This window comes from Apaloderma vittatum, unplaced genomic scaffold (genome assembly GCF_000703405.1).
Source record: "Apaloderma vittatum isolate BGI_N311 unplaced genomic scaffold, ASM70340v1 scaffold5353, whole genome shotgun sequence".
In the NCBI taxonomy this organism is placed as follows: domain Eukaryota; kingdom Metazoa; phylum Chordata; class Aves; order Trogoniformes; family Trogonidae; genus Apaloderma; species Apaloderma vittatum.
Genome location: NW_009708469.1, coordinates 3,589 through 29,142, shown reverse-complemented (window position 1 = coordinate 29,142; position 25,554 = coordinate 3,589). Strand labels below are relative to the sequence as shown.

General features: G+C 38.3%; 1 protein-coding gene across 1 annotated transcript in view; it reads right to left on the bottom strand.

The window, feature by feature from the left end:
* Nucleotides 1–24,512, bottom strand: part of LOC104271777 (versican core protein-like) — a gene marked incomplete at its 5' end in the record, with an annotated part of 72,407 nt that extends 47,895 nt beyond the window's left edge. Inside the window, 2 exons of the mRNA XM_009866560.1 lie at nucleotides 8,145–11,249; nucleotides 24,190–24,512. Coding sequence (XP_009864862.1) covers nucleotides 8,145–11,249; nucleotides 24,190–24,512 — 3,428 coding nt within the window. The remainder of the gene's footprint in view (nucleotides 1–8,144; nucleotides 11,250–24,189) is intronic.
* Nucleotides 24,513–25,554: the final 1,042 nt, after the last annotated feature.

The following is a 25,554-nucleotide window of genomic DNA, read 5'->3' as shown; positions in this document are numbered from 1 at the left end:
CAAACTTAAAATGTGCAATGAACAAATGAAAAAAAAAAAAGTCCCAAAACTACATACTCAAAAATATTTGTTGGCTATTATCAGACTAACTGTTAAATGACCCATCTTAAGCGAAAGATTTTTTTACTGATATTTTTAGTCTCTGAGCCACTTGTAAAAATATCAATTTTACATTTCAAGGATCATATCTTGTATTCACTCAGATTTTCACTGTATCGAATGAATAATTTCATGTGAAGTAAAATGGTACAGATAATATTTTCTGAAAGAGGCCAAAAAGATTACATCCTCATCATAACTACTAAGATTTGTTACAATCTGGATGTATTCAGAAATGTTTGGTACATAAAAATTCCCTCCAAAAAATTCATAGTTTCCATGTAAAAGACAGATCATCTTTTCCACAGTAGGGTTTCTTAACACTTTTTCCACATGTAAATGAAACTTCTAAAAGGATTCCTCTCCCTCTCAACAGAAGTATGAAAAACGACATTGTACCTATGAATAAAATTCCTTCATTTCTCTCATGAATAAACAAAGGACTATAAGAAAGCTAGAAATGTGTAATCCCTATGTCTAGATCTGAGATGTTTCCTTGGAAACAATGTAAAACCAGCAGGGAATGTGTAGGCATCCTCTGAACAGTATTTAGTGTGAGGGTACTGTATCTATGGATGTCTGTAAAGGAATGTGAAAAAAGGAAATTACTGTTCTATAAGTTTTCAGGAAGAACCAGCAATAGCAGCCTGAAGACTACTTATTAATTCATAGACTTAGTTTCTTATGAAACTTTCTAAGTATCAAGTTTCAGCTCTCTTGGATCAGGGGTTGCGGTTTTTTTTGTTTGTTATCCTTTGTTTTGGGAAAAGGAGCAGTGTACAAAAAGCTTGAATTTGTCACTTGCCTATTCAGGCTTCTTTTCATACATGGCATCTTCGCTGTTGCATTTTAAATATCATTTACACGTGATGGTGTTCAGCCTACTTTAAAAAAAATTTGCATAGCAAAAGTACAACATCATCATTCTAACACAGGAAAAAATCCAACTCTTTTAATTAAGCAGCAAGCCTACCAGTTTGGGTTAAATATGTGACACAAATTTGCTCTGAACAAAAAAATCACCTAATTATAGAATGAACCGGAAGCTGTAAACATTATGAACATATTCTGATATCTACCATTCCTATATCCCCATAACTATTCTGCTCTCAATCACCTCATTGGAATTACTATAGCGTAATTACACTGGGGAAGATGATACCAGAATCTGGCCGTGTTACTTAGCATTTAACACTTCAGTTATTCTAGACAAAATGAGAATTTGGCTGTCAGATTTTATAACACACAGAGTACGGTCATTCAGTGCTTGAAAAGTATTTGAGTATTTATCAGATGCTGACAGACTTGCTTCATTTGTAAATGTGTTTCAAAACCTCTGGCTGATTTTTTTTCGGAGCTGAACACACAAGCCCAGGGCTCAAGACAAAACGCTACCGGGAAGGACTGCATTACTAATTCAAACACTGAAATAAGACCATGTCCATTGACTGCAGATCTCTTGGGGCAGCAGGGAATGTGGACTTTCTCCAGGGCTGATGAAAAGCAGCAGCTGCCATGGTCTTAATGTCAACTGGAACATTAGAGTTAATAGGAAGACAAGCCCAGCCCTCAAATAAATAGGTTTTTCTTTTAATAAGATGGGAAGTTGATTCAGCCCACATGAGGTCACTTTTTCTATTGCTTCAACATCCCACTAGAAATTAATTCAGGTCAGCCTAGCTGCAAAATACCAATAAACCGTGGCCACAGAACACCATATCTCAATACATATAAGTTGAAATGTACTTGAAAATTAAATGATACTTTGTTGACCACAACGTTTAGATAAATTTGGAACTCCTCTTGAACACATGACAGTGGTATTGAGAATTAAGCATTTGTTGAGAAAGCTGAACAGTTTGCTCAGGTAGGAAAGTCTTATTCATACACATCCACTTGGGCATGTTACCAGTCACTGCATAAAGCAGCAGAATGCAGTGAATGCAAGACAGCATCTTTCTTTATAATAATCTTTGATTTGAAATAAGTCCTATGAATGAACAATAGGTTTCAGTTGCACATACTTTACATTTGAGGAAAAACAAATGGGAGATTTCAGCACATAAAAGATAAAGTCTCCTAAGCTTCAGCAGAAATCTCTCTAACATAGTAATTAATACAGGTAATTTTTGAAAGGTACACCAAAAATCGCACGTAGCATATGTGTGCACACTACAAAGAACAGTGTCCAGACAGATATTTGCCAGTGGGCATAAATAAAATGACTTAAAAAGGAGCAATATGGGTACAGGTGCAGACAGATAAAAGCCTACGTGCCATATCCTTTTAAACTGGCTCTATTGCAAGTGAGGAGCTGCTTGAAAATGGTGATGTGAGGCATGCTACTCCTGTCCCTCCACTTCATCATCTGATCTGGTCATAGCACCATCCTGACACTCATAGCCTTTGGAACAGAGCAAGGTCCTTTACTCCTAGCATGCTCCCAGTGCATTTCCACTGTCCCAAGTACACTTTGCCCTCAGAAGTTAGAAAAATGAAGGCTGAAAGGGGACACTGTTATTCTCTATAACTGAACGGAGAAATGAAAGCACCAAGGGATAAGTGTCAGAAACAAAAAAGGCCCATTCATGGTAAAGACAATGCTGGCAAGAATAAACATGGTTATAATCTGGCCAAGCAGCAATTCGATCTAGATTTTAGAATCAGACTTAAAGAGAGTCATGACGATTTGGGACAGTTCTCTAGAAGGACAGTGAAAAAAACAAGATTAAATGAATTTTAAGATAAAGCCTAAGACCGACTTGAAAAGACTCTATTCTCCCTTCTTTGTTAAGGTTTATGACTACGACTCATTACCATTCTGCATTTCATTCAAATTTCACATGCGCTCTTACATTGCTAAGAAAAAATATGCATGTCAGGGAATTACATGTTGAAACACAAAGGTTTTTAACCTCTTTCCATAAAATTCCACAACTACAAAGCACAAGTTCCTGCAATTTCATTCTCTTCAAAGCTGGAGGGGACAAGAAACCAGACAGAGCTGGTGTAAGTCCCAAGGTCCAATAAGCACTTTGAAACATATTCACTAAGTAAAGACTTTTAAATGTCTCCAAAAAACACAGGTGTGCAAATTACTCCTGATACAAACATCCAGCATTCCCTCAAACACTGTTAAACAACACCCCCCCAAGCATTTTTCAGCTCATAAAAGCTTTATGAGTTGAAAAGTTTCTTCAGGTTTGAGGGTTTTTTTCAGCTGTTAATCCATTACCTTCCAGCAACAGCATCAGCCCTCAACACTACAATACAAAGAAGCTAAGAGAACATAAAAAGGCATGAGATGGCAAGTTTTGCAACTTTGCAGTGAGAGACTAAACTTCTCTGTCCTACCTGATACAATGGAAAGATGCTGATGTGATAACACATCAGAGTGCAGGGCTATTTTCCTTTCTCACTTTCACAGCACAGTCACGATCCCAAGGGAATAGACTGTTTTTTCACTCAAGTGAATGAAGTCCCAAGCTCCTTCCAGTAGGAAACATGTCTGTAGTCCTTTGTGTTGCCTAAAAAGAGAGGTTTCCCCATGCCCAAATGTATTTTCCTCATTAATTGGGACACCTGCCCTAGATTTGCCCATGTGCCATAGTTTGTTAGAGAAACCGTGCCTTATATCCCTCATTAATTTTTGCACCTGCCTGACACTTCCTCACATGGAAGTATATGGGTTGTTTGTATAATGCAGGTTTTTAAATGAAAACTGCTGTATTCTTAGACAAATAAGCAGTTTAATCCATATAGTGGTGTGTTCCTTCTTATCAGCAATAGAGTGCATTTCTCAGAATTTAAGCTAATGAGCTTCACCTTCCACAAGGCCCTCAAATTACTTGTGTTTCCATGGGTAATTTTTTTTTAATCTAAAAGTAACCTAAACATCCTTTATGAAAGTTTTGATTAATTGCAGGCATGCATTTTAAAAGCTAGAAATATAACTACATACCTCTTAGATGGCATAAAAAATAAGGCCCCTAGAGGAAACTTTTTCTGGTTTAAGGGCCTATTGTACAAAAAAATTGAAAATATTTAATACCAGCTTCAGTTACATATTGTTATATATAAAAGATATATTTATAAGTTTATATATCTAATACTTCATATAAAGAGGGAAGTTGTGTCTAAGACAGCCTAAGATCTCTGCCACTATATTTAATTGAATTTAACCCAGTCAACATTCAACGCTTTTCAAGTGCTGCTTGAGTCTACAGTAAAAATGAAGAATAATATCCCCCACATTCCATACATCCATAACACATTCCATATATCGACAGCACGTTCCAAAGACTTCAATGCAAATCTGATGCCAGTGTAGCAAGGGTCTGCTACTGCAAAATAAATCACAAGAAATCCTCCCTGCTTCTCCCTCTACCAGTGATTGGCCGCAGGTGAGATCACCAGACCCAGAGCAGTGATGGGCTGCTCTCACTGCGCTTCGCTGGGAGGTAGGGCACACATCAATTGCAGAGGGACTCCTGTGTTGCAAGTGATACACTCTGTACTGCTTGCAAAAAAATTCTAAAAATGTCTGTGTCTCTGTTTGTTTGCCATGCCTCATCTCTTCCACGTGAGTATAAAATAATGCTCATAACGAGCAAAGCCTAATAGCACTTGCATGGAGCACTTAAATATTGTTATGTCTACACTACAGATGCCAAATGGAGCTGCAGAAAGTACTACTCAGCTATGTTAGTAAAATAGCAAGTTTTTCTGTATTTAAGTGACATGGCTGACAGGAAACAAAATGTGGTAACGTATTTCCGTCGAGCCCTGCTCCACTATTAAACTGTTGCTTCCAGCAAAAGCTGAACAACAAAGAAGTGAAGAATGATGAAATAAAAAATTAATCTCATTATATTTTCAATGCTTGTGAGTACACAAAATGGAAAATATTATATTCATGTGTATGCAATCCTGTTTATACAGCAAGCCACTCATTATTATTCCTATTTCAAACAACTATATGAAGGACTTTGGTAAGCAAGACAACATTTTTTAGGAGGCACTTTTGGATGTTTGACTTGAAAATCATTAAGGTCTTTGCTTATAACCCTCATTGACTATTTTATTTAAGAATGTTGAGCTTGAAAACATGCCAAAGCAAAGGAGGAAAAACCTTTGGTACCTCAGAGAGATATAATGATGAAAACTATTTCTTGCTCTCATTGAGCCAAGAGTTAGAAGCCAAAGACACGGTTTATACAGTTCCTGTATGACTGTGGATCAACTTTCAAGCAAAGAGTGACACAATAGGAAGATAAACTATATCCTAGTGAAAGGCATATGTTCATAATAATTGCCAAATCCATTCCTCTTCAGCACCTCCTATGTACATTTTTTTTCAGCACAAATAAAATTTTATGGACGGAGGGAAGGGAAACTGGGCAAGACAGATTTTTCAGATTCAATCTTTCATTTCTGAAGAAAGAAAAGACTAATCCTAATCCTAAAAGAGAATAAATCTTTGGCAGCATTAACTTAACTTGTGGCAAGTAGGTATAGTGTGCTTTTTTTTCTGTCGATAGCTAAATGGAGGACTTTCCACTGTCAGATTCTGAAAACAGAAAAATAAAACTTCCTTCTGACCTCGCACTAGAACACAGGATAAATTCCTTCATATTTAGAGAGAATACAGGTACTACTATATAAAGAACTTCATAATATTTCAAGAAAAAGATTTTTTTTCTGTGCTGGCAGACTAAACCATTTCTAAAGGTAGAATCTTAAGGATGTATAACTCTAGCTTTGCTTATAAACACCCACACACAGATGTGCATAGACACCTCGAAAATGCTTGCACATCTTTAGAAAGGTTGTGAAGATGCAGAAAGAAAATCTTGAAGAAAATCTGTCCTAAGGAGCTAATCACCCAAGTGAAAGCAAGAGTAGCTATGCATTGATCCACCACCCTTTAGATAATTCAGCTAGAACTAATTCCTAATTTAATGAAATACAACAATAGCACCATTCTGAAAAAACCAAAAAGTATAAAATAAGACACTCCTTGGAGTGTATGCAGAAAAATCCTGAATCATATACCTTGTGCACTATCATGACTACGCTTTGCAAATGCGCTGCTGGCTAAAGAGGCTGATGTGGGACAGGCAAGTCTGGTTGCAAAAGGCACAGCGGAAAGTCTCCTTAGGTGGTATTGGCGAGGCACGGTTCTTTCTGCGTTGTCTTTTCTCCTCAAGACTAATTCTACATGTATTCTCAAAGGAGGCAGCAGCATTATGGGTGGTGTATCTCCAGGTCTCTCGATTGGAGGCCAGAGTGGACCACTGATAGCAGTCAAGATGGCCAAAACTGAGGTGTTGTTTCAGAGAGTCCTTGTATCTCCTCTACTATCTGAAGAAAACACCACGTTTCTGCATCCTCCCAAACCATCCTACATGTTTCCATCTGCCTGGAACAAACATCTGCCCACCACAACCCACTCTCCTATATGCAATAAACTGTAGAATAACTCAAGAATGTGACATGGAAAATTAGTCCACTACTACACGGTCCAGATTAATTGTTAAGATGAATTCAGCAGATTTCCACAGGAAAAGACATATTTAAAATGTGATTTAACTCATCTTCAGAAATTATCCTGTTCAGACTTACCAGACTTGTCTCATTTAACTGAGACTTCCAAGATGCTGGCAACATCCAAAGCTTCAGATAAAATAATTATAATATACCACAGAAACAAAAGTAGTGTTTAAGTGTTAAAATAAAATAACTATTATTTTCTGAAATAGAAGGTTAAGCTACCAGAGATATGACTTGTGCAGTTTTATATATCATAAAGTACGAAAATTAGAATAGATTGAACAAATATACAAAATCCACTGTATGAAAAAATCTGATGATACATCACATTTCAAGGAAACAACTTCTGCCTTTTGATTTTTGAAAGAAATTACCAAGCAGAAACCTGGAAAAAAAATCAACAAAAAGACTTCGATAGATCATTAATTCTATCACAGAAGTTCTTCAAAGATATGTATGTTATGGTTGAGAACGAATAAGTGTATCTTATATAACCAGTCAAAATCATTGCATATAGTTAAGGTATATAAGACATGAGATGAATTTTTACTGTATTCCTTCTGAAAATAAAATAGTTCTAAGATAACTATAAAATAATTAAACAGGATGTATGCAACATTGAACCTAATAGATATTTTGAGCTATATCCTCTTTGTCAGTTCTTTCACATTTCATTTTTAAAAATGAGTTTTTAGCAAGACATCTTAAATAAGGGTCAGTTGACAGAGTTCTTCAATGTAAAATTGCATAGCCTTCAGCTATTGCGTTATGGAGACATATTCACCATAAAACCCAACAGTTCATTGCTACTTCAGGAGTTTCTGTTCTGGATACCCATGGAATTGAAGCTCTACACACATGTACACTGCCATCAGCTAAAAAATTTAACACATCTAAAAAATATGTTGATTTGCATTGCAAACTCTGTAAAATGTGTTTAAAAAGTATGATATGCTAGGAAAATGTGCAAAAACCCGTCCCCCAAATCACAAGAGGTCCACCTGTGGACACAGAAGAGTGCCTCAACCATTTTTAGCTGACTACATTGTACATGGCATTGTTAATTGCTACAGACTAATGGAAGGTTAAAAGAATCTAGTGCTTCATTTAGGACTAGTAATGCATGGAATGGAAGCTGTGACATTAAAATGCTTGTCTCACAGATAGCTTAAGTTTAATCAGTGACGACAACATTAAATAAGAAAAATGAAGTATAGGCATCATGACTTTTAAGAGGAAATACAACTGTTTCATATTCATTCTTACATAGAAGTTAATCTTACCCAAACCATATATATAACATATTTCTGAGCTATTTTAATGAACAGAAAAATAGACCTACCAATATTTAGTAAGTTGCTGTCTAGATAAAACTTGTATTTTGCATCCTTCAGTGATCCAAGAAACATCTCCAGTATATTCTAAAGTACACCAGTTTGTTATGATAAACTGTCCATTCTGATGGACTGCAGGTCTAAAAGGCAAAATCTTACCTGTATCATTGCCTGCGATTTGAATAACATACAATCTTATGTCTTTTTCACTATCAGGGTGTGAAGTAGAAGGAGACACCTCCTGAGGTTGTAAAGCCTCTGTGGCCTCCTTCACTTTGGGTGGTGCAGTAGGTCGTGCAACTGCAGTAGCAGTTGATGCTGTGAAATATTCTTTATCAATTTCTGACTCTATCGTCTTTCCTGTCAGATCATCGTCAGCAGTGGTTTTACCGGGAGAAATAGATTCATCAATTACGATGATGTCGTTGCTTTTTACCTCCTCTTCTTCCTCAGGAATGATACGTGGTGATTTTTGAGTAATGTAAGGTTTGGATGCTGATGTAGGCTGAGTTTTGTCTACAGCACTAATGGAAGGGGGTGTTACATCACTGAGAATTGTTGTCTTATCCGTTGCATTAGATGAAAATATAGCTGTTTTGATTTCTTCAGGTTCTTCTGACACTCCCGAACCTTCCAGAGTTTGGCTTGGAGAAGCTCCCAAAGTCGGATGAGTAATGCTTTCCACAGTAGAATGACCTGCTGGCATCCTATGGGAGGGCAACATAGATTCCCAGCTCACTACATCACTGTCTTCCCTGGTAGGGGTTCCTCTGCTTTCATATGTTCTTCCTTGGGTACCCACTGTTACAGACATCACTTCAGTAACCTTCTCTTCTTGATCAGCAGCAGTTTCAGTTTTCGGAGTCACTGTGAGAGGCATGGTCCTGGTGCTAGTTTCGTGTCCCAAATCTCTTCCATAGTCAGTGAGCTTCACTGCAGGCACTGATACTTCTGTTGCTGGATATGTCTCATCGTAAGCTGAACCTGTCTCATCCTGCTTTTCCTGAATAGCTGTTTGAGACAATCCAGATACTGGTGCCATCTTTTGCTTGTGTGTTTGAACAGATGTCACAGATAAGGTAGACTCTGTGGCAGTGTCTGACTCCTTATCTTGGTCCTTTGTGGAGGGCTCCTCTGGGAACAGCTCACTATCTTTTGCAGTTGTTTCTGTTGCTTCTGTATGAAAGATACCATCAAAAGGAGTCTGATCAGTAACTGGCATAGCTCTAGTGACTTCACTCTCTACAGTAACTGGAACTAGGGAAGGAACAGGTTCTTCCTGTGGAACTGTAGTATCTACCTTTGTCACATCTGTAAATAGAAGAGATTCCTTTGTCCCTTCAAAGCCAGCTGATGGTGTTCCTTTTCTGTCTTGAAGTGTTGCCACTGACTCCTTCTCAGCTGATTTCACAATGCTTATTTGGCCTTCCTCTGTCACTATGTATTTTGAGACCTCCATTTCAGCAGAAACGTCTTCAGCAGGTGCTGCTACCGATGTCTCAGTAACCTCTCTTTGCTCAGCTTCTGGGGTAGAAACGGACGTTTTCAAAACATACCCTGATGTTTCATCTCCTTCGTACTCAGTTACCTCCATGACTGTGGGCATAGAAGTGGGTAATACAGTAACACTTGAGGAGCTAAAAGATTTTATTGTTGCGCTGCTTTCATCCACTGATATTTTGGATACTGTGATCATTTCCATATCCAAAGAGCTGCTTGTGTGGGACACACCTACAGTATCTTTACTCTGATCAAAAACAGCTGATACAGCTTCTTCATCACTTTTTCTTTCCGCTGGCTCCATGCTTGTCTCGGTTTCATCTGTAACTGCTGAAATGGGAGCTCCTGGATGCTTTGTATATTCTGTAACTTGCCCTGGAGATGATGTAAGCTCCAATCCAGAGATACTATCTTCTGTATCTAACTCATGTATTGTCTCAGTATGAGATGACTTTTCTATCATATAACCCTGATCTTTATCTGTCAGCAGCCATGTGCCAGAAGCTGAAGGAGCCTGCGTCAGCTTCTCACTTGTAGAATGCTCCTCGGGTTCTGCTGTAACATAAGTAGGAAGGACAGCTGTGGCATGTGAGATCTTAGGATCCTTTGTAGTCATTTCTTGCTCCTTTGTTTCTTCAGTACTTCCTGAGAGAACAATGGCCTCAGATCCTGTTTGATTAACAGCTGACGCAGAAAAGGATACAGGCATTCCAGATGACATGGTTGGCTGCACATCTCTCAGGTCCTCTCTGCTTCCTTCAGCTGATGCCTCATTATCAAGTATCATAGCAGAACTAAATTTAATGAATGGAGTTGACTCATATGCTGTAGAAACCTGTCCAGTGGTTACCGCGTGCTCATCCAGGAGTGTCTCTGATGCAGCAAGAACATCTGATTCTGAGACGCTACCAGTAGCCATGCTAGACAATCTACCAGGCATAAGGGTGTACATGCTCTCTCTGCCCTCCCCCTCTGTAGAAAGATCATACTGATCAGTGAGCAAAGCCTTAGGGATTACAACAGTTGTAAGTTTCTTGTCAGATTTCGCCTCCATTGACTTTTTTGTGGGTTCTTTTGTTGAGTGAGCACCAAGATATATGTTCTCTTTTGTCAAGGAAACTGAAGTCCCTGTTCTGGGAAACTCTTTCCGAGAAGTTGGTGACAAGCTATCTGTAGCTGTCATCACAGGACCCACTTCTATTTGTTCAGTCTGATTATCAGCATCATGTTTTTGTGTATCTCCTGCTTCAGCATCTTCCCATGAACCAGTGGAACTCTTAGCTACAGCTGTGCTATCCTGAAAAATTACAGAGGTCAAGAAAGCGTCCTCAATGCTTTCAGACCTACCTTGTTCCTCAGGCAATTCTGCTTCAGAGTAAGTGGGCTCCAGCTCCAAAGCTGCAGATGTGCTCTCTGTTAACCTAGGTGAAACATCATATTCAGTCCTTCCCAGTGTATCGTAAGTACTCAATTCGCCATCTGTGACAGTCTGAGGTAGAAGGGTGGTTAACTTAATGTTCTCCATAAGCACCTCCATTTCCCTCTTCTCCTCAGCCACATCAGTAGTCATTTCTGTATCTTCTTCAGTCTCTAGGGTTGTTTCCTCCACTGCAGGGACCTCTGTTTTGGTGACAGGCACTTCAGTAATCAAAGTCTCAAAACCAGGAGGTTTAAGAGTAACTTTAGCAGATGACGATTTCACACTGTCAGTTCTCAGAGATGTAATCAGCTTAACAGTTGTAGGCTCTGTTATCACTTTTTTACCTTAAAAAAGAAAAAAAATATGTTAAGGAATTATTCAGTCATAATACAAACAAATGTCACTTTAATTCAGTTTGAATGTTCCCAGAGAAAACCCTGAATGCTACACTGAGATAAAAATATAAAGCTTAAATGCTTTAGACAGATGTTCAGCATAGAATAGAGATTTGAATTACATAAAATAGCACATTATAAAGCTGTAGAACATTTAACTCAATGAAATGAGAAGAGTAGCAGTATTCTTCATATTCATTGTTCATATAATTAGCCCTAGAAGTCCTTGTATTATATGAGTACCCATCAGACAGCTCAGTACCAATCAGGGAATATAAAAGTTTATTTTGTGATGTCATGAATGAGTGGTACTGCGAATCTGTGGGTTTTTATCAAAGCTTACTGTAGCACGCAACTCATGTATAAAGGGAATGAAACACCACTTTAGTTTATTTTCAGCACATAATTACAAATTGCAAAAAGGAACCCTCTATGGAGTGAGAAGATGCTTAAGCAACAGGAACAAACATGCCATCAGAAAGTACTGTTTTGCAATGCCACAAGAAATGCTGCCCTGTATTTAAATTATACTGAGAGAAATTTATTATGGGGAAAGGTGAAAACAGAAAATCATAAAATCGTAAACTTAATACTATAATTATGTAAATTTCTGGAAAATACTTCAAAGATATATATCTGAAACTCCTTCATATACAAAAGTTCTATGGGAGTGTTGAACATGAAAAGGCAGAGTGCTGAACCCCTTGAATGATGGGAAAACTAAAGGGTAGCTATCCCACATTCACAAAAGACACAAAGAAATGTCTTTCCAGTGAACCAAATTGTGGTGTTTAAAAGAATCTTGCTGCCTTATGCCTTGTCCACTCTTTCTGCCCCAGACTTTCAGCCTATCTGAGGAGGAAATATGTGCTGTCAACTATGGCACTGCAAAGTCTGGCATCAGATTTTACACTCCTGAAAAAGGTGAGTTTGCATTCAGAAAACAGGATTTACTTGAAAAAGCCCAAGGTGGAAACACCTTCTCTTCTGTCAGCTATTCTAGATGGGTAATCTTCAGAGGGGCAATGGAGGCAGACAGGTGGAAGACGTGAATGTCTTAAAACAGTGCTATTATTTCTGACAGTCAAAAGCCTTATATGGATGCAAGTAAAGAGCAAAATATGGTCCTTTAAATCACACTAAGCATATTAAGAGTGCACTTAATAGACTGTGTATATGAGGACTAACACAGACACAACTACATATATAGCTTCTTCCAAAAGGAAATATCACTGAACTTCGAAGAGTGCAAAGAATTTTATCACCCTGACATGCAGAATTCACAACAGTTACAGTATCTTGCAAGAAAACACTGAAGCCAAAGACTCATTATTATAGCTGTGAGTTAATAAAAGAGATCAGGAGTCTTTACTTAATGTAAGGTAAGAATACCAGTTACCAGGAGAAAAAGTGATTTCTGAGATTGGATTTTTACTGCATAGCATACAGGGATGAAGATGTTCTAGATAATGATGCAGCCTCTGGCTGACTCGGAACTTGGAGGAGGTAACAGTATAAGCAAGGAAGAGGAAGAAAATAAAAAGTTTAGAAAGACTTGGTCACATATTTGTGCACTGGCAGTTTATACTCAAGCATATGCAGTATGTATGCACAAATCATTTCTTTTCACATACCCTTGTCTAATTAGGTACCCCTTTGATAATTGTAAATAGGAATTCTGCATGTGTAAGTTAGGATCACCCAAATATTTGTTTAGTTTCTCACATCAAACTTTGAAAATATCACCTTTGCAAGAAACTTATTTGATTTACCCTGAAGTTGACAGGCTTGTCATGTGATGGCTCCTTAGGCTTCCTAGAAGAATGCATGGATATAAAGAGTAAGGAAACGAGGAAAATGAGCTGATATTTCAGTTTTCTTGAATGAGAAGTGAAAGTGAAAAGGAATTTGTGAGGGTAAGAAAATACGGCGTTGCTATGTTTAGAAGTGATGGTGTTCTTTACTAGCAGAAAAAGAAACAGATTTTTTTTCCTACCGTACATTAAAACTATTTGTCATTTTACTAAGAAGGCTTAGCTACTTATACAGACTTTGTTTTTTAAGGTTAAAACATTCAGCTGAGCAAGAAGAACTAAAGTTCTTGGAATCCCATTAAGCAAAGAACAGCCTTAACACAAATGATTTTCATGTTTTGGGGCTCTACAACCTGAAGTGGATGCTATTACTCTTTTCAACCCCTATGTGATTCAAGTGTGAGAAGGTGGTCAGAACCAAGAGTCAACAAGTTCTTACAATTTTTTTTGCCTCCCTGCTTGCATGAGAATGGTTTAAACTGCAGAGTTTTCCTTCACAACTGTGGAATGAAGAGTGCATACATGAAGTTACCACTGTCTTGAGTGGTAGCTGGTAGTTGTTAAATTTCTACCAAAGAATCTGCCAATTTGCCTCAAAAGCTCCTTTTATTGTTTTAACGGCAAAATGGAAAGAAGACAGCATAGTCTCATATTATCTGTTCTAACCATAGAAGGATGAGTTTTTTAATGTAGATTGAATTTGTTTTGCAGCCAAATCAAGTACTTATTTAGACCCAAATTACCATGTTTTAAGTGACTATTGAGATCACTGTTTGAAAGAATGTGAAAGCATAATGCCCTCTAACAAAGCTAGAAAAAATGAGGGCATGAGAATGGAGACCTGGGCCAGCACTGCAGGGACTTTGGAAAAAAAATATTGAAATGGGGGGGGGGGGGGGGAAGAAAAAAGTAACTTTATTTAATCCCTGCTAGGAAATAGTATACACTTACTTACAACAATTTATGTAGCTTCTCAATTTTCAAGAAGTGTTTGGAAGACCCAAAAGTTCACATATTTATGCCTGAGATGCAGTTATTTGTTGTTCATGACTCATTATCTGCTAGTTACTTGATAAAATTGCTACACATTTATGAAGTAAATGTGAAAAAACACCAAGAACATTTGATTTGCTTATCTTAAAGTGAAGCAACAAATATACTGGTATAAGAAAAGCACATATTTTTTAAGAGCTTACAATAAACAGACATTTTTTTTCCAATGGAGTTACCAGTACAATTAACTACATGGCCTCTAAAATTGTTTTGTCATAAATATGATACATAAGATTTTTCATACAGATCATTCAGGTTTGCAAATTTATTTGAACAGATTAAAAAAAACGCTTCTTTAAAAAGAAACTGATCTATCAATGTTTTTGGGGTTTTTTCTATTCTGGAAAAAAAAAAGAACACAAAGAGAAGGTTGCTTTTTGAATAGACTGAACATCAGTTTGAACTGTCGTTGACTCTACCCAGATGTTTTGCATTACTGTTCTCCTTGTATCACATGTGCACTATGCTATCTCTTTTGTCCTTCTTCAGATTCAGACTTTCCTAACAAATTTCATAAATGTATTAGCGGCAGGAAAGCAAATTATCTCACCAACAGCTGTTCATATCAAAGACTATCTTGTTTTTTAATTGATTCTTTTTATACTGAACAACCTGCATTAAGCTGATTTTGGATGGAGTATATTACTTTGCAGAGATACTAAATTTTTTTCACTCTATTTTACACTTTCACTGCACAGCATCTTCTACCTCTTCTATCCCACCACTGTTTAAATAAGTGTTCAAAATAATGGATCAATATTAAAGCTAGTATTTTTCAAGGAAATTACACTATACAACTTCAGACGTGATTTAACTTTGCAATTATCAGACGAGGATTTTAATGTTCTGTGTTGTGTAATAATTTCAAGGTACCTGGATGTACTTTCTGGAGGAGAAAATGCCTATTTAAAGACTATATATATTATATAAATTATAATATATATACACATTTTCAGCACAACCAGTTTCACAGAATTTTTAACCAAGTGTCTAACTTGAACCACTTGAGGAATTTCTCTGCACTCTGAAATATTGTTTGTTTATGTTTAAGTATGTACTTAAGAACTAGGAAGAACACAGACCCTACAGATAGAAAAAGAAATTGTTTTAAGTCATTGCCAACAGCAAAAACAACAAAAAAATATTGTCAGAACAAAACCTGGAAATAGTGACTTTTCTGTGAATAACAGCCAAAATAAATTATTCCAAAACATAAGTGATGTTGAAACAGTCAAAATTAATGGTTAGACTACTTCCAGCTCATTTACAGCATGATGCTTACGTAAAGAGATTGTTTTGCTTAATTTTTACACATTTTTGTATGCTAATTTTTTTGCTACTTCATTAAATTTGTTTTATGTGTTTGTCTCTTCTCTGCTACCAACCCTGGCAGAGAAGATAATCTTGAATGTTCCCTTAACTCTAAGAGTTACGCCAGCTGGAGTTTAAATTACTGGCAAAACCTTCCAAATTGGATGCGCCTGAGAGTAAGAACAGATCAAAAAAAAAATAAAAGAAATAGTGCTCCAGGTTACAAACTGAGCCAGAAACCTCTCGTTATTACACTGACTCAGTATAACTTGTTCACTCATTTCAGGAAGGAGAAAGGTGGACAGGGTATGTGGAGTTTTTTCATTACTTATGCAACATGTGGTAGCATAAAGAGGATTCAAAATCTGACACTGCAGCTATGAGTTTCTCCATAACTGCAAATGTATACTCCCACTGTTTGACATCAAAGCGTAAGCCAAATATAACGAGAAGAATAATTAAAAAATCAAAATGCAGTATCCATTCACAATTATAAAATATGTGCAATATCAGAGAAAATTAGTTGAGTTTCATTAAAAAAAAATTTAAAAGTGATTAGTCTGTCTTATTTGCAGGGAAAAACTTAAAATATAAAGAAAGGTCACATAGAGGGGGCCAGTTAGCTGTCAGTTGAGCATAGCGCTAACAACACTAAGGTGGCGGGTTCAGTTCCCGTTCGGTCCTCATGTGTTGCCTGATCTAGTTGAGAGGTGGCGTCCCTGGCAGCAGGGAGGCTGGATTAAAATGATCTCTGAGGTCCCTTCCAGCCTAGGTCATTCTATGACTCTATGATTCTATATCCTCCTCATCCCATTGCCCAAAGTTCTTTTCTTCCAGCTAAAAAAAAGCAGAGATAGCAGGTCTATTAGCTCTGTAAACACAAACACTCTTAAGTAAAACCAGTTGCTGTTTCGTAACTTCTGAAGTCACATGGTTAAAATGGAAAGGATATGTTACCTCCTGGCTTTCCCACTTGTAAGTGTAGTTCTGTAAATAAATTATAACCTGTCAATCTGTCAACAAAAGAACAATAGCAAAAAGCATTTATTCTTCCACATTATTTATGCATAAACTGCCAAAGAGGACAAAAAAATTAACGAGCCTCTTTAGTCAGCTCTAGCTAATGAAATCTGTATCTGAGCATCAACTGAAAGCAACAACCTTTGCTTCCTGACCACAAAAACCAATGGAAGAACAAAGAGAGCCAAGATTGTCACTCGAGTTGGGAACCAACAGCAAAATTCTTACTGCTTTGCTCTCCCCACTTAGTGTGAAAGGACACAGATTACCCATATGCCCTGTAAGTGGTACTCAATTCCAACAGCAGTGAGCAAAGGTGATGAAGAAGAAAACCAATTTATGTTCCTGTACTTGAATACCAAAGGGATGGACATTTTACTCCTTCACATTGTTGATTCGTGTTATCCCATCCTTGTTACCTGACACATTCAGCCATTTGGGGGAAAGAAAGGCAAATGACTTCTCTTACAGAAAGTCCACCTCCTGAGGCTCCAGTTGCTTCACATACATCGGTTAGATTGATAAATCAGGTTCTCTCTTGTCATACTTTACACAGCATTTAAAAGGTCAATATGCACCCAAGCACCTCCTCCTTCTCCTTCACAGGGTGAGGTATTAGTGAATTCTATGAGCAGCAGGATTGTCCGAAGTTCATTGAGATCTTCTTCCCATTTCAGCATTGTCTGACTGACTCCTCAAAATTCCTTCCTGAAGCAGAGTGGGGTAAAAGACACGCTGCGAGCTGTTAGTGTGCACAGCCTCTGTGATGTTTGTCTGCTGCTATAAATCCAGCAGTGAGCTTCAGGGATTTGTTCTTCCTACATCCAGTCCAAGATATTACTGGAGATCTCTGCATCTATGTAGGTCTTGCTAAACTGCGTATCTGAGAGAAGCAGAGAGATCTGCCTTCTTAGCAAAACAATAAAAGCTAGAGAATTGCTACCTGGTGGCAGCTGCCTCAGTAAGGCAGCTTAAGCTCTTTGCATAACTTCACAGAGGGGAAAGGAAGCACAAGCAGAGCCAACTGCCTTGTACACACGGTGGTCAGTGCCATGACCTTGAGATGCTTGCCTGCTCAAAGGCATTTTACCCATTCTGATACTAGACTGTGAAATGGTGGAAGACAGTGGCTTTATTCTGTTCAGCACTCTGTTGTGTTTCATCTAAGACAAACCATTTCTGGTTTTGATTTTTTTTCTTCAGACTGAAAATTTCATTCCATGGGTTTCACTACACCTCATGTCTTCAGTATTGTGTAGTCATTCCCAAACTGATCAAAAATCCACAGATCTCCTGTAATACAGACCCTGACATCAGGCTGGAAATAACTCCCTCATCCTGGAAATAGCTGGGACACGTAGCTACTGACAGTTGCTGTGGAGAAGAACAGAACTGCCTAGTTATTCAAAGTTTTCCAAACTAAGTCACATGCAGCAGAAGGGAAGACATTTCTTCTGCCAGCTTTTGAGCTATGCCTAAAAATCTTACACTTTCTGTTGCTGCACAAGTGAGCACAGCTGAGGTTTTCCGAGCCTTAGCCTGCAATCATGATGGCTCATGCCGTAGGACTGCCCAAAGAAGGGGCTTTTTTTCCGTTTTCCTGCTCTGAAGTCCTTCACAGGGCTTGTGTTGCTCGCAAATTGCCTTGCAAGCACTCTTGTCCTAGCAAAATGGTGTTACCTGAACTGACAAGAAACATGGGGTTTGGTTGGAGAGGTTTTGAGGTGGTCAGGGGAGAGGTTTGCAGAGGAACAATTATTCTCCACTTTGATCTTACGAAAGGTCTGTCCTGCTACATACTGTGAAGGTTGCAGCTTCCTATATTTCTATATTTCTATATTCCTCTGATTTTGAGCTTTAGATGGATGAAGCATCAAAGAAAGAGGCCCTCAGTCACAAGCATTTGTTGACTTGGACACACTTTTGATGGGGCTGTACTGAAACATCAGAACAATGTGGACTCAATTCACGATGAATACATACAACAACACTACCTCAGCACTGGAATTTTCCAATCTCCAGCTTAAATGAAATCATAATGCCAAACTAAAGTGGCATAACCAAAGAGAAACAATGACGGTACATAAAAAAAAGAAGTCAAAATGAAAGCGCACACCTGAAACAAAATGTTCGGATCCAGAGTAAAATTGTCAACATGTGTTTTGAGTCAAGCAAGAAATGTTTAGCTGAAAGATTCACTGAAATCAATGCAGGCCTATAAATGAATTCAGCTTTACTAAATCAGTGTTTCTCAGCAAAACACAGATATATGTTTCAAAATTTGAACCATATATTTGAAGTGCCTTGAGTACAGTTTTGTTGCAGATATGTAAGATAAAAACTGTATATATTTTGATTAGTGCAATTCTGGAGTGCAATTTATGGTACAGATGTTGGAGTATAAAACGCCTATCCGAAGTCAGTTGAAGTCTGCGGCAAAATTCCCACAAACTTCGGAAAATTAAATCTGGCAAGACTGTGGGGTTGGTATTAAATAAATACCCTATAGCTCTATGCAAGAACTAACTATTTAATAGGCACCCATTAAAAACTAATTTTGGCTTGCTGATACAATGTTTTAATCTCTTACAAATAAACATCAGTATTCAGTAAGAATTGTTATATCTTTTTTCTTTCAATCGTAAATATGCTAACCTAAGTCCTCTATTTTAACACTTAAAATCTTTTTCTCTCATGATGATCTCCAAGGAGCTTAGAGTACTTAATCTTGTGTCTAACCTGAAACTTTTTCAAGCCCCATTGGGTATATGATTAGGTACCTCTCAGAAAAAGGGAACTAAAAAGTCTGGCAAAAGTCTTGCAGAGGTGAGATGAAACATAAGAATAATGTTTTAGAAACTCAGAGTGATGTGATTTCTGTAGAGTAAAAAACAGTTGTGATCAAAGGAAAGAAGGTTTTTAATTTTTTTAACAAGACTTTTAGTTTTAAATTATGCATTATTAGTCTGGGCCACTTTTATTTTCATAACGTCCAGATGCTTTGTAAAATGTAATTCTGTAACCAGAAAACTGCTCTAGTTAAAATTCTGAACTGAACTGTACTGTTAAATGTTATCCAAGTTGGCTGTTTTATCAAAACTAGTGCATATCATTTCTAAGTTGAATTTACTGTTTGGGATACTGTTTTTCATGTATTTTAATAAATATGATTCCATTTTAAAAGAAAGTAAAATGTTCAAACTATGGATTGAGGTTTCTTTAAGCTGCAATTTAAAATTAATATTTTGACATTTTCCACCAAAAGACTTATAATCACAGGATAGGAGTGAAGACTCTAAACATGGCCGAAGAAAGAGATATCCCCTTTCTCAAACTTACAGTTTGTCCTTGTAATGACTAAAACAGATGCCTGCTTTGCCACAGATCTATTGCCTCAGAGTATGCATAAATTTAAGCATTGGAATGATCATTTCTGTGGCGTTTGTTTTGGTAGCCCTACTTGGAGAGTATAGTGTTACCCAGCATGAGTAAAAGTGGCAAACATGGGTCCTTCATTATTGCCATTTCATCAAAATAAATGTGCAACATGTGGCCATTACTCTCAGAGCTGAGTCAATGGGAACTTTGCTAGCTTTCACACAGGAGGCACAGGAAACTTTACAGGGATGCTGTAAAAAACCTGAGATCACTGCATGAACATCTGTGCTGCAGACCTTTGGCACTGGTGCTACCTCGATAGCTGGCTTGATCCTGCCCCGTCCACACAGGCACTCTATGGTTTTCCCTTTAGCTGATCAAAATTTCATAAATGCATTTCTTTTTCAGAAACAGAAGTTTTTTGCTGGTGTGACTAAGTATTCAGGCAAGGAGAGAAACATAACAATGTAATTTGAGACACATAATGAGCACAGTAAGAACTGTAAGCACTGGACTGTAGTTACATGGAAAGAATCAAGGTCTTGAAAAGGATAGTTTTGTTGTGTAGCACAGAAGGAATCACTGTGTAAAAGCTTCACATGGAGCTAAAAGCAGTCAGAGCTTGGGAATAGTTGACTTTATACGACAACAAGAACTTAAATTCAAGCCTTCTGCTATGCTGTGGAGACATTTTTTTCTTTCTCTCCCTTTTTCTGCCCTCAAAAAGGGACTGGCTCCAACAGGAGAGAGTGACTCACTCAGAGCCGCTGCTTCAGGCAGCTGCTTGAGATGTGAAAGACTGAGATGCTATGCAGCAAGTCTCATTACTCACCACTTGCATAAATCTTCTAGCAAGCAATGAAGAGTTACAGCTGGTTCCTGTGAGAGCCCAAGCACGTTCTGAGAGGGAGAGAGAGCTTTCGATAACTTCTGAAATACATGGCAGACAGGCACCCTGAAGGAGGGTACCTGGTTCAGCATTACACTCCTGCATTTTCCTACACAAAACCAGATGTATTTGGCAAAACTTGAGTCATCTAGCTAGCAGAGTTTAATTAATTCTGATGAAATGTTGATTGCAATTAAAATTGCTAGAGAGCAGTCCACTATCTACCATATTATGTTGGTTCTTTTTAGTCTTTTTTTTTCTTGTAAACAGTTTGATAATCACAGACTGTCTATTTCCTGGGTTGCAAACTGATAAAATAATTATTCTCCACATATCAAGGGCAAGAGTTTGCAGAACAAGCAGTTATACAAAAGGCAATAGCCGAAAACTTATCTAGGATGTTTTTAGAACAAATGATATGTCACTAGAATTTAATAATTAAAACTTCCGGAAATAACATTGAAAAGGCACATGTTGTTTGAAAGGGGTGAAATTCACACAAGCAAACAGAAAGTTGGAATTTATCCTAACCAAAGATTAGATTACAGGCAAAATATCTAGTCCCTACTTGAGTTTTTTAGAGGGATCGTTGAATTTCACTCTCTTTAAAGTCAGTTTTACCCAAGACACTTATATCTGATCACAAATAGTTTGGGGGAGGAACAGAAGGAGTGATACAACAAAACTCTGCCCTGCAGATTAGCATACACACTCTGGAATTTAACAAGTCCTTATTCCTGTATGCAGTAACGTTGAAGTCCATTAGGACTACTTCCACATGTAAAGTTTTGGAATATCTTATCCATGAGCAATAAATGAAAAAGAATGTACAATCCTATTTTAAAATATTGCAGAGAAGAGCACCTGAGAACTGCCAGACTGTAATGTTACACCAGATGTTGGGATTTGTTCTCAGGCAGTAATGTTTGCTCATCAATGAGCCTTCAATGCTGTAGAAAGATCTGCAGCTGCAGTTAATTCATTATCCACAGAAATGAGGACCGTATAGGCTGCACACTTCACACATTTCTGACTTACATTCACAGGACTAAATCCAAAAAACCCTAGATATTTGTAGATAAAGACCAAGTTCTGAACTTTTAACTCAGCAAAGTAGCCTTTACACGTTAATGTCAATTGTACTATTTGCAACCACAGGAATTTCCTTGAATGGAGAGGCTTGCAGGAAAAATGTTGAGCAGTCCAACTTGCCTGTCCTGCCAAGGAGGCTGCAAGGCTCAGGGAAGCAATGTCTTCAGCTGAAAAGAGGCACTCTGATCTCTTAGATATGACACACCTTCCAACAGTATTGGTGTCATCTTGTAGAACTCTTGTGATGGAAGGGTTCTTGAAGGACAGAATTAAGCTGAAGGAATACTCTCTCAACAGATAGCTGGTCTATTATATTTGGAAGAGCTACACGGAAACTTCCACGTTGCACATTACGAGGTGCATGGATGGGTTTTTAAAGGTGTAGGTATATGTCATCACTTTGAGTCTGGCAGGGTTTTTGTACGCAGGGGGAGAGCTGAGAGAGATGACTCATGTGAAACTGCCAGAACCTCCCTCAGCCCCAGGTAGAAATTAGACCTGCCTCTGGCCAGGGCCAGGCCCATCAGAGCCTATGCAGTCAAGGTATTTAGGAGGTGACCTTATTATTTCCTTCTCTTTCTTTGTGTCTTGATTTGTCCTGTCTTTCACATTGGGGAGTTTTTCTGCTGGAGGAAGGGGAATTGAGAGGAAAACAAAGGAATGTGGACTTTTCCCTGGAGCTCTGTGGTAAGTGAGATGGCAGGAAGATCATTGCTTGCCAACTGAGGGGATCAACAGAAGCAAGAACATCCTGGATGACACGGTATATGGAGAACCCAAGGCCAGAGGGGAGAGAGACCAAGCATCAGCGGGGAATGAACCTGAAGTGATATATGTCCTTAATGGACACACAAGGAGGAAGACAATTGCCTCTTGTGTGGTGGGCACCACGTGGCAGGAAGGAGAGTCCTCTCTTTTGACAGGGAGAAGCTGCCATGGACTATGAGTAATGGCCAGATGGACTGCACCCCCCACGCCCTGCACCCCCTGCACTGATGGTGGGGAGGAGGTAGCCAGGAAGATGGGAGGAGAAGGGAGGGAGTATATTTAAGATCAGGTTGTATTATTTATGTATTCCTCTCACCAACTTACTCCAAAAATGGTAGTGGTAAATTAAATCTGTTTTCTCCCCAAGTCTACTTTTTTTTTTTACCTGTAATCTTAAGTGGTAGTGTTTCTTTAAGGACAGCAGAATAATTTTATTACCTTAAGAGAGGTAAATCAGTCTCTCAAAGAATATTGCTTCAAGGACAGGAACAGGCAACAAGGAAATTTTTCAGATGGTTAGTAGAAAAGATAATACAATAGTGTGCACCTGGAGACAGCAAGTAGACTGTTGCTTAGAAAGTTTTAACAAGTTTTTCATCCTTGGGGGTGCGTGGAATCAGACCTAAGCAGGACTTTTCTAGTCCAAACCTCCTTTATGGAGATTAGAGGGCACCAAAACATCAAACATTGTTTATGAAAGGCTGAAAGTGAGCCAAAATTAAACACGGCAATGGGAGATTGTGACCACCAACTCAATTCAAGCGCTGAAAACTTGCTCCCCCACACCCACAAGGAGCATGTGTGCTAATTTACATAAGAGGCAAAGCTAATTTTAATATACTGATCCAATGATGAATGTAATCGCTATCACTAACCAGTAATTGCAGAATTAGTGGCACTAATAAACTACAAAACATATATATGTTGCAGTTTTTCGAGGTGGTATGCTAGTTTCTACGGTACCATTTGACTGGCACATGAAACACTGAGCAACTGAGAGAAGAATTTACAACAGCCTTCATTACCTAAAAAACATGATGGGACAAAATGCCTGGAATACAGAGGTAGCCCCTAAATTAGTGGCATCTCAGAGGCCTGAAAATGGCCAGGTTTATATGTGGTGTGGAAACAGCCTCTCTTATTGCTTTGGAGCATTGAAGACAGAATACCAGGTTAGATGACAGCTATCCACCTGGTCATGTAAGACATTTCTTCTGTTCTTGTGTTCATCGGTGTGACACAAAGACACTAAGATGTAGTCAGGCACTAAAATATATAGCATTAGTGGACTTATTGGTGACGGTGGACACAGTGTGTCATTCTGTGTAAAAACACTACTCAGGCTGAAATCTTACCTTAAAACGTTGCCTATCTTTACCTGCCTTAAGACATTTGTTTTAATTTGGCTTTCCAAATTATTTTGGCTTTTTTGACGTAGCAATAAAACAGTTTTGTTAAAATCTGCATGCGCCACAAGAGCTGAAACAAAAGACGTATTAAAGAAAACACTTTTCAGGGTTAGCATGATGAGCATACTGAAAATTATAACGAAAAAAAAGCTTACGTTCATAGCAGTAGGCATCAAACTTGCTATCTGGGTAAGGAAAGCCTGTTTGGTTCTCATAGCGATACAGGGTTCTCACCCCAAGTAAACCTCCGCCACACTGGGGCCTTGCCACCGAGGCTGGGTAACGAACGCTGCCATCTGCCAGCCAGCCATAGTCACACTGGTCAAAGCCATTCCTCCAGGCCACATACAGGTTCCCAACAGAAGCAAGAACGCCATCTCTTTTCCGACACATCTCTTTAGCTTCCTCGAAGGTGAGCTTCTCAGGGACTGAGACGTGAACCACTTCATCTAGAGGAAGAGAACAGAGATAACAAAAGCTAAGTATCGCATGCCACCATCAAGACAGCTTAGTTCCTCACTTCCAGTCCTGCAAGGCTGAGATTTTTTTCCAAAATTTGTTTGAATAGTTTTTTGCTTAAAGAAATCATATAACTTGAAAATTAAATGTCCTAGATTTTAATATGAAAATGAACTCAGCACAAAGCATGAGCATTTATATGCAAACTTTATGCCATGAAGTACACCATGGATGGACATTGAGTTCCTTCCTGAGTCTCTTGACTGAGGTAACAGCAGCCTTTAAGCTCCTCTGTGACCTCTGTTGGAGTAGACTTTGCAACTCAATTACATTAATTAAATCCAGTCCAATACAATTTACTTTCTCAGTAAAACAAATCTTTTACATCTGCGAGCCTCTTATCTGATCTTTTTAGTCATCACTAGAATCTCACTTGAGACACACACAAAAAAGCAAACGTTCCTCGGTGGCTGCTCCACAGCAGACTCTAATGTTATACTTCAATCAGTGTTCACTTTGTCCCATGGGGGAACGAAAGTGAGAGAATGCAGCAGACACGTTACACGCACAAAGCCCTTTTCGTGAGAAAAAGCTGAATTAGTCTAGAATGCTGGTACTATAGTTTAGCTTCCATGGAATAACAACTTGTAAATAATAGCCATTCAGTTGAAAACTTAAACAAAACAAATAGCAAATCTAATATCTTGCTTCCAAGCTAAATTACCATTATGTAGTTGGCTCAGTTGCCTCATTTGCCCAAACAGCATAAAACAAAATCAAGGCTCTAATGTTCATGTCCTGGAAATGAAAAAGTAAACTGACCCCTTCCTAGTTTTTTGCTTGGACTTCATGTGGAATTGATGAGACCTAAACCCAACCCGTTCAGCTGTAGAAAACAGTGCAAATTCAAACTAACTGTTACAAGACAGTAACTCTCTTCCTTAACTACAGTTGGCCAGAACACAACAGTCGCTGTTCCAGGAAAGCACTGTTTATTCACATAGGACACATAATCTGTCTTACCTCTGCAGTTGTCTCAAGGCAATCTAGCAAAAGGCAGA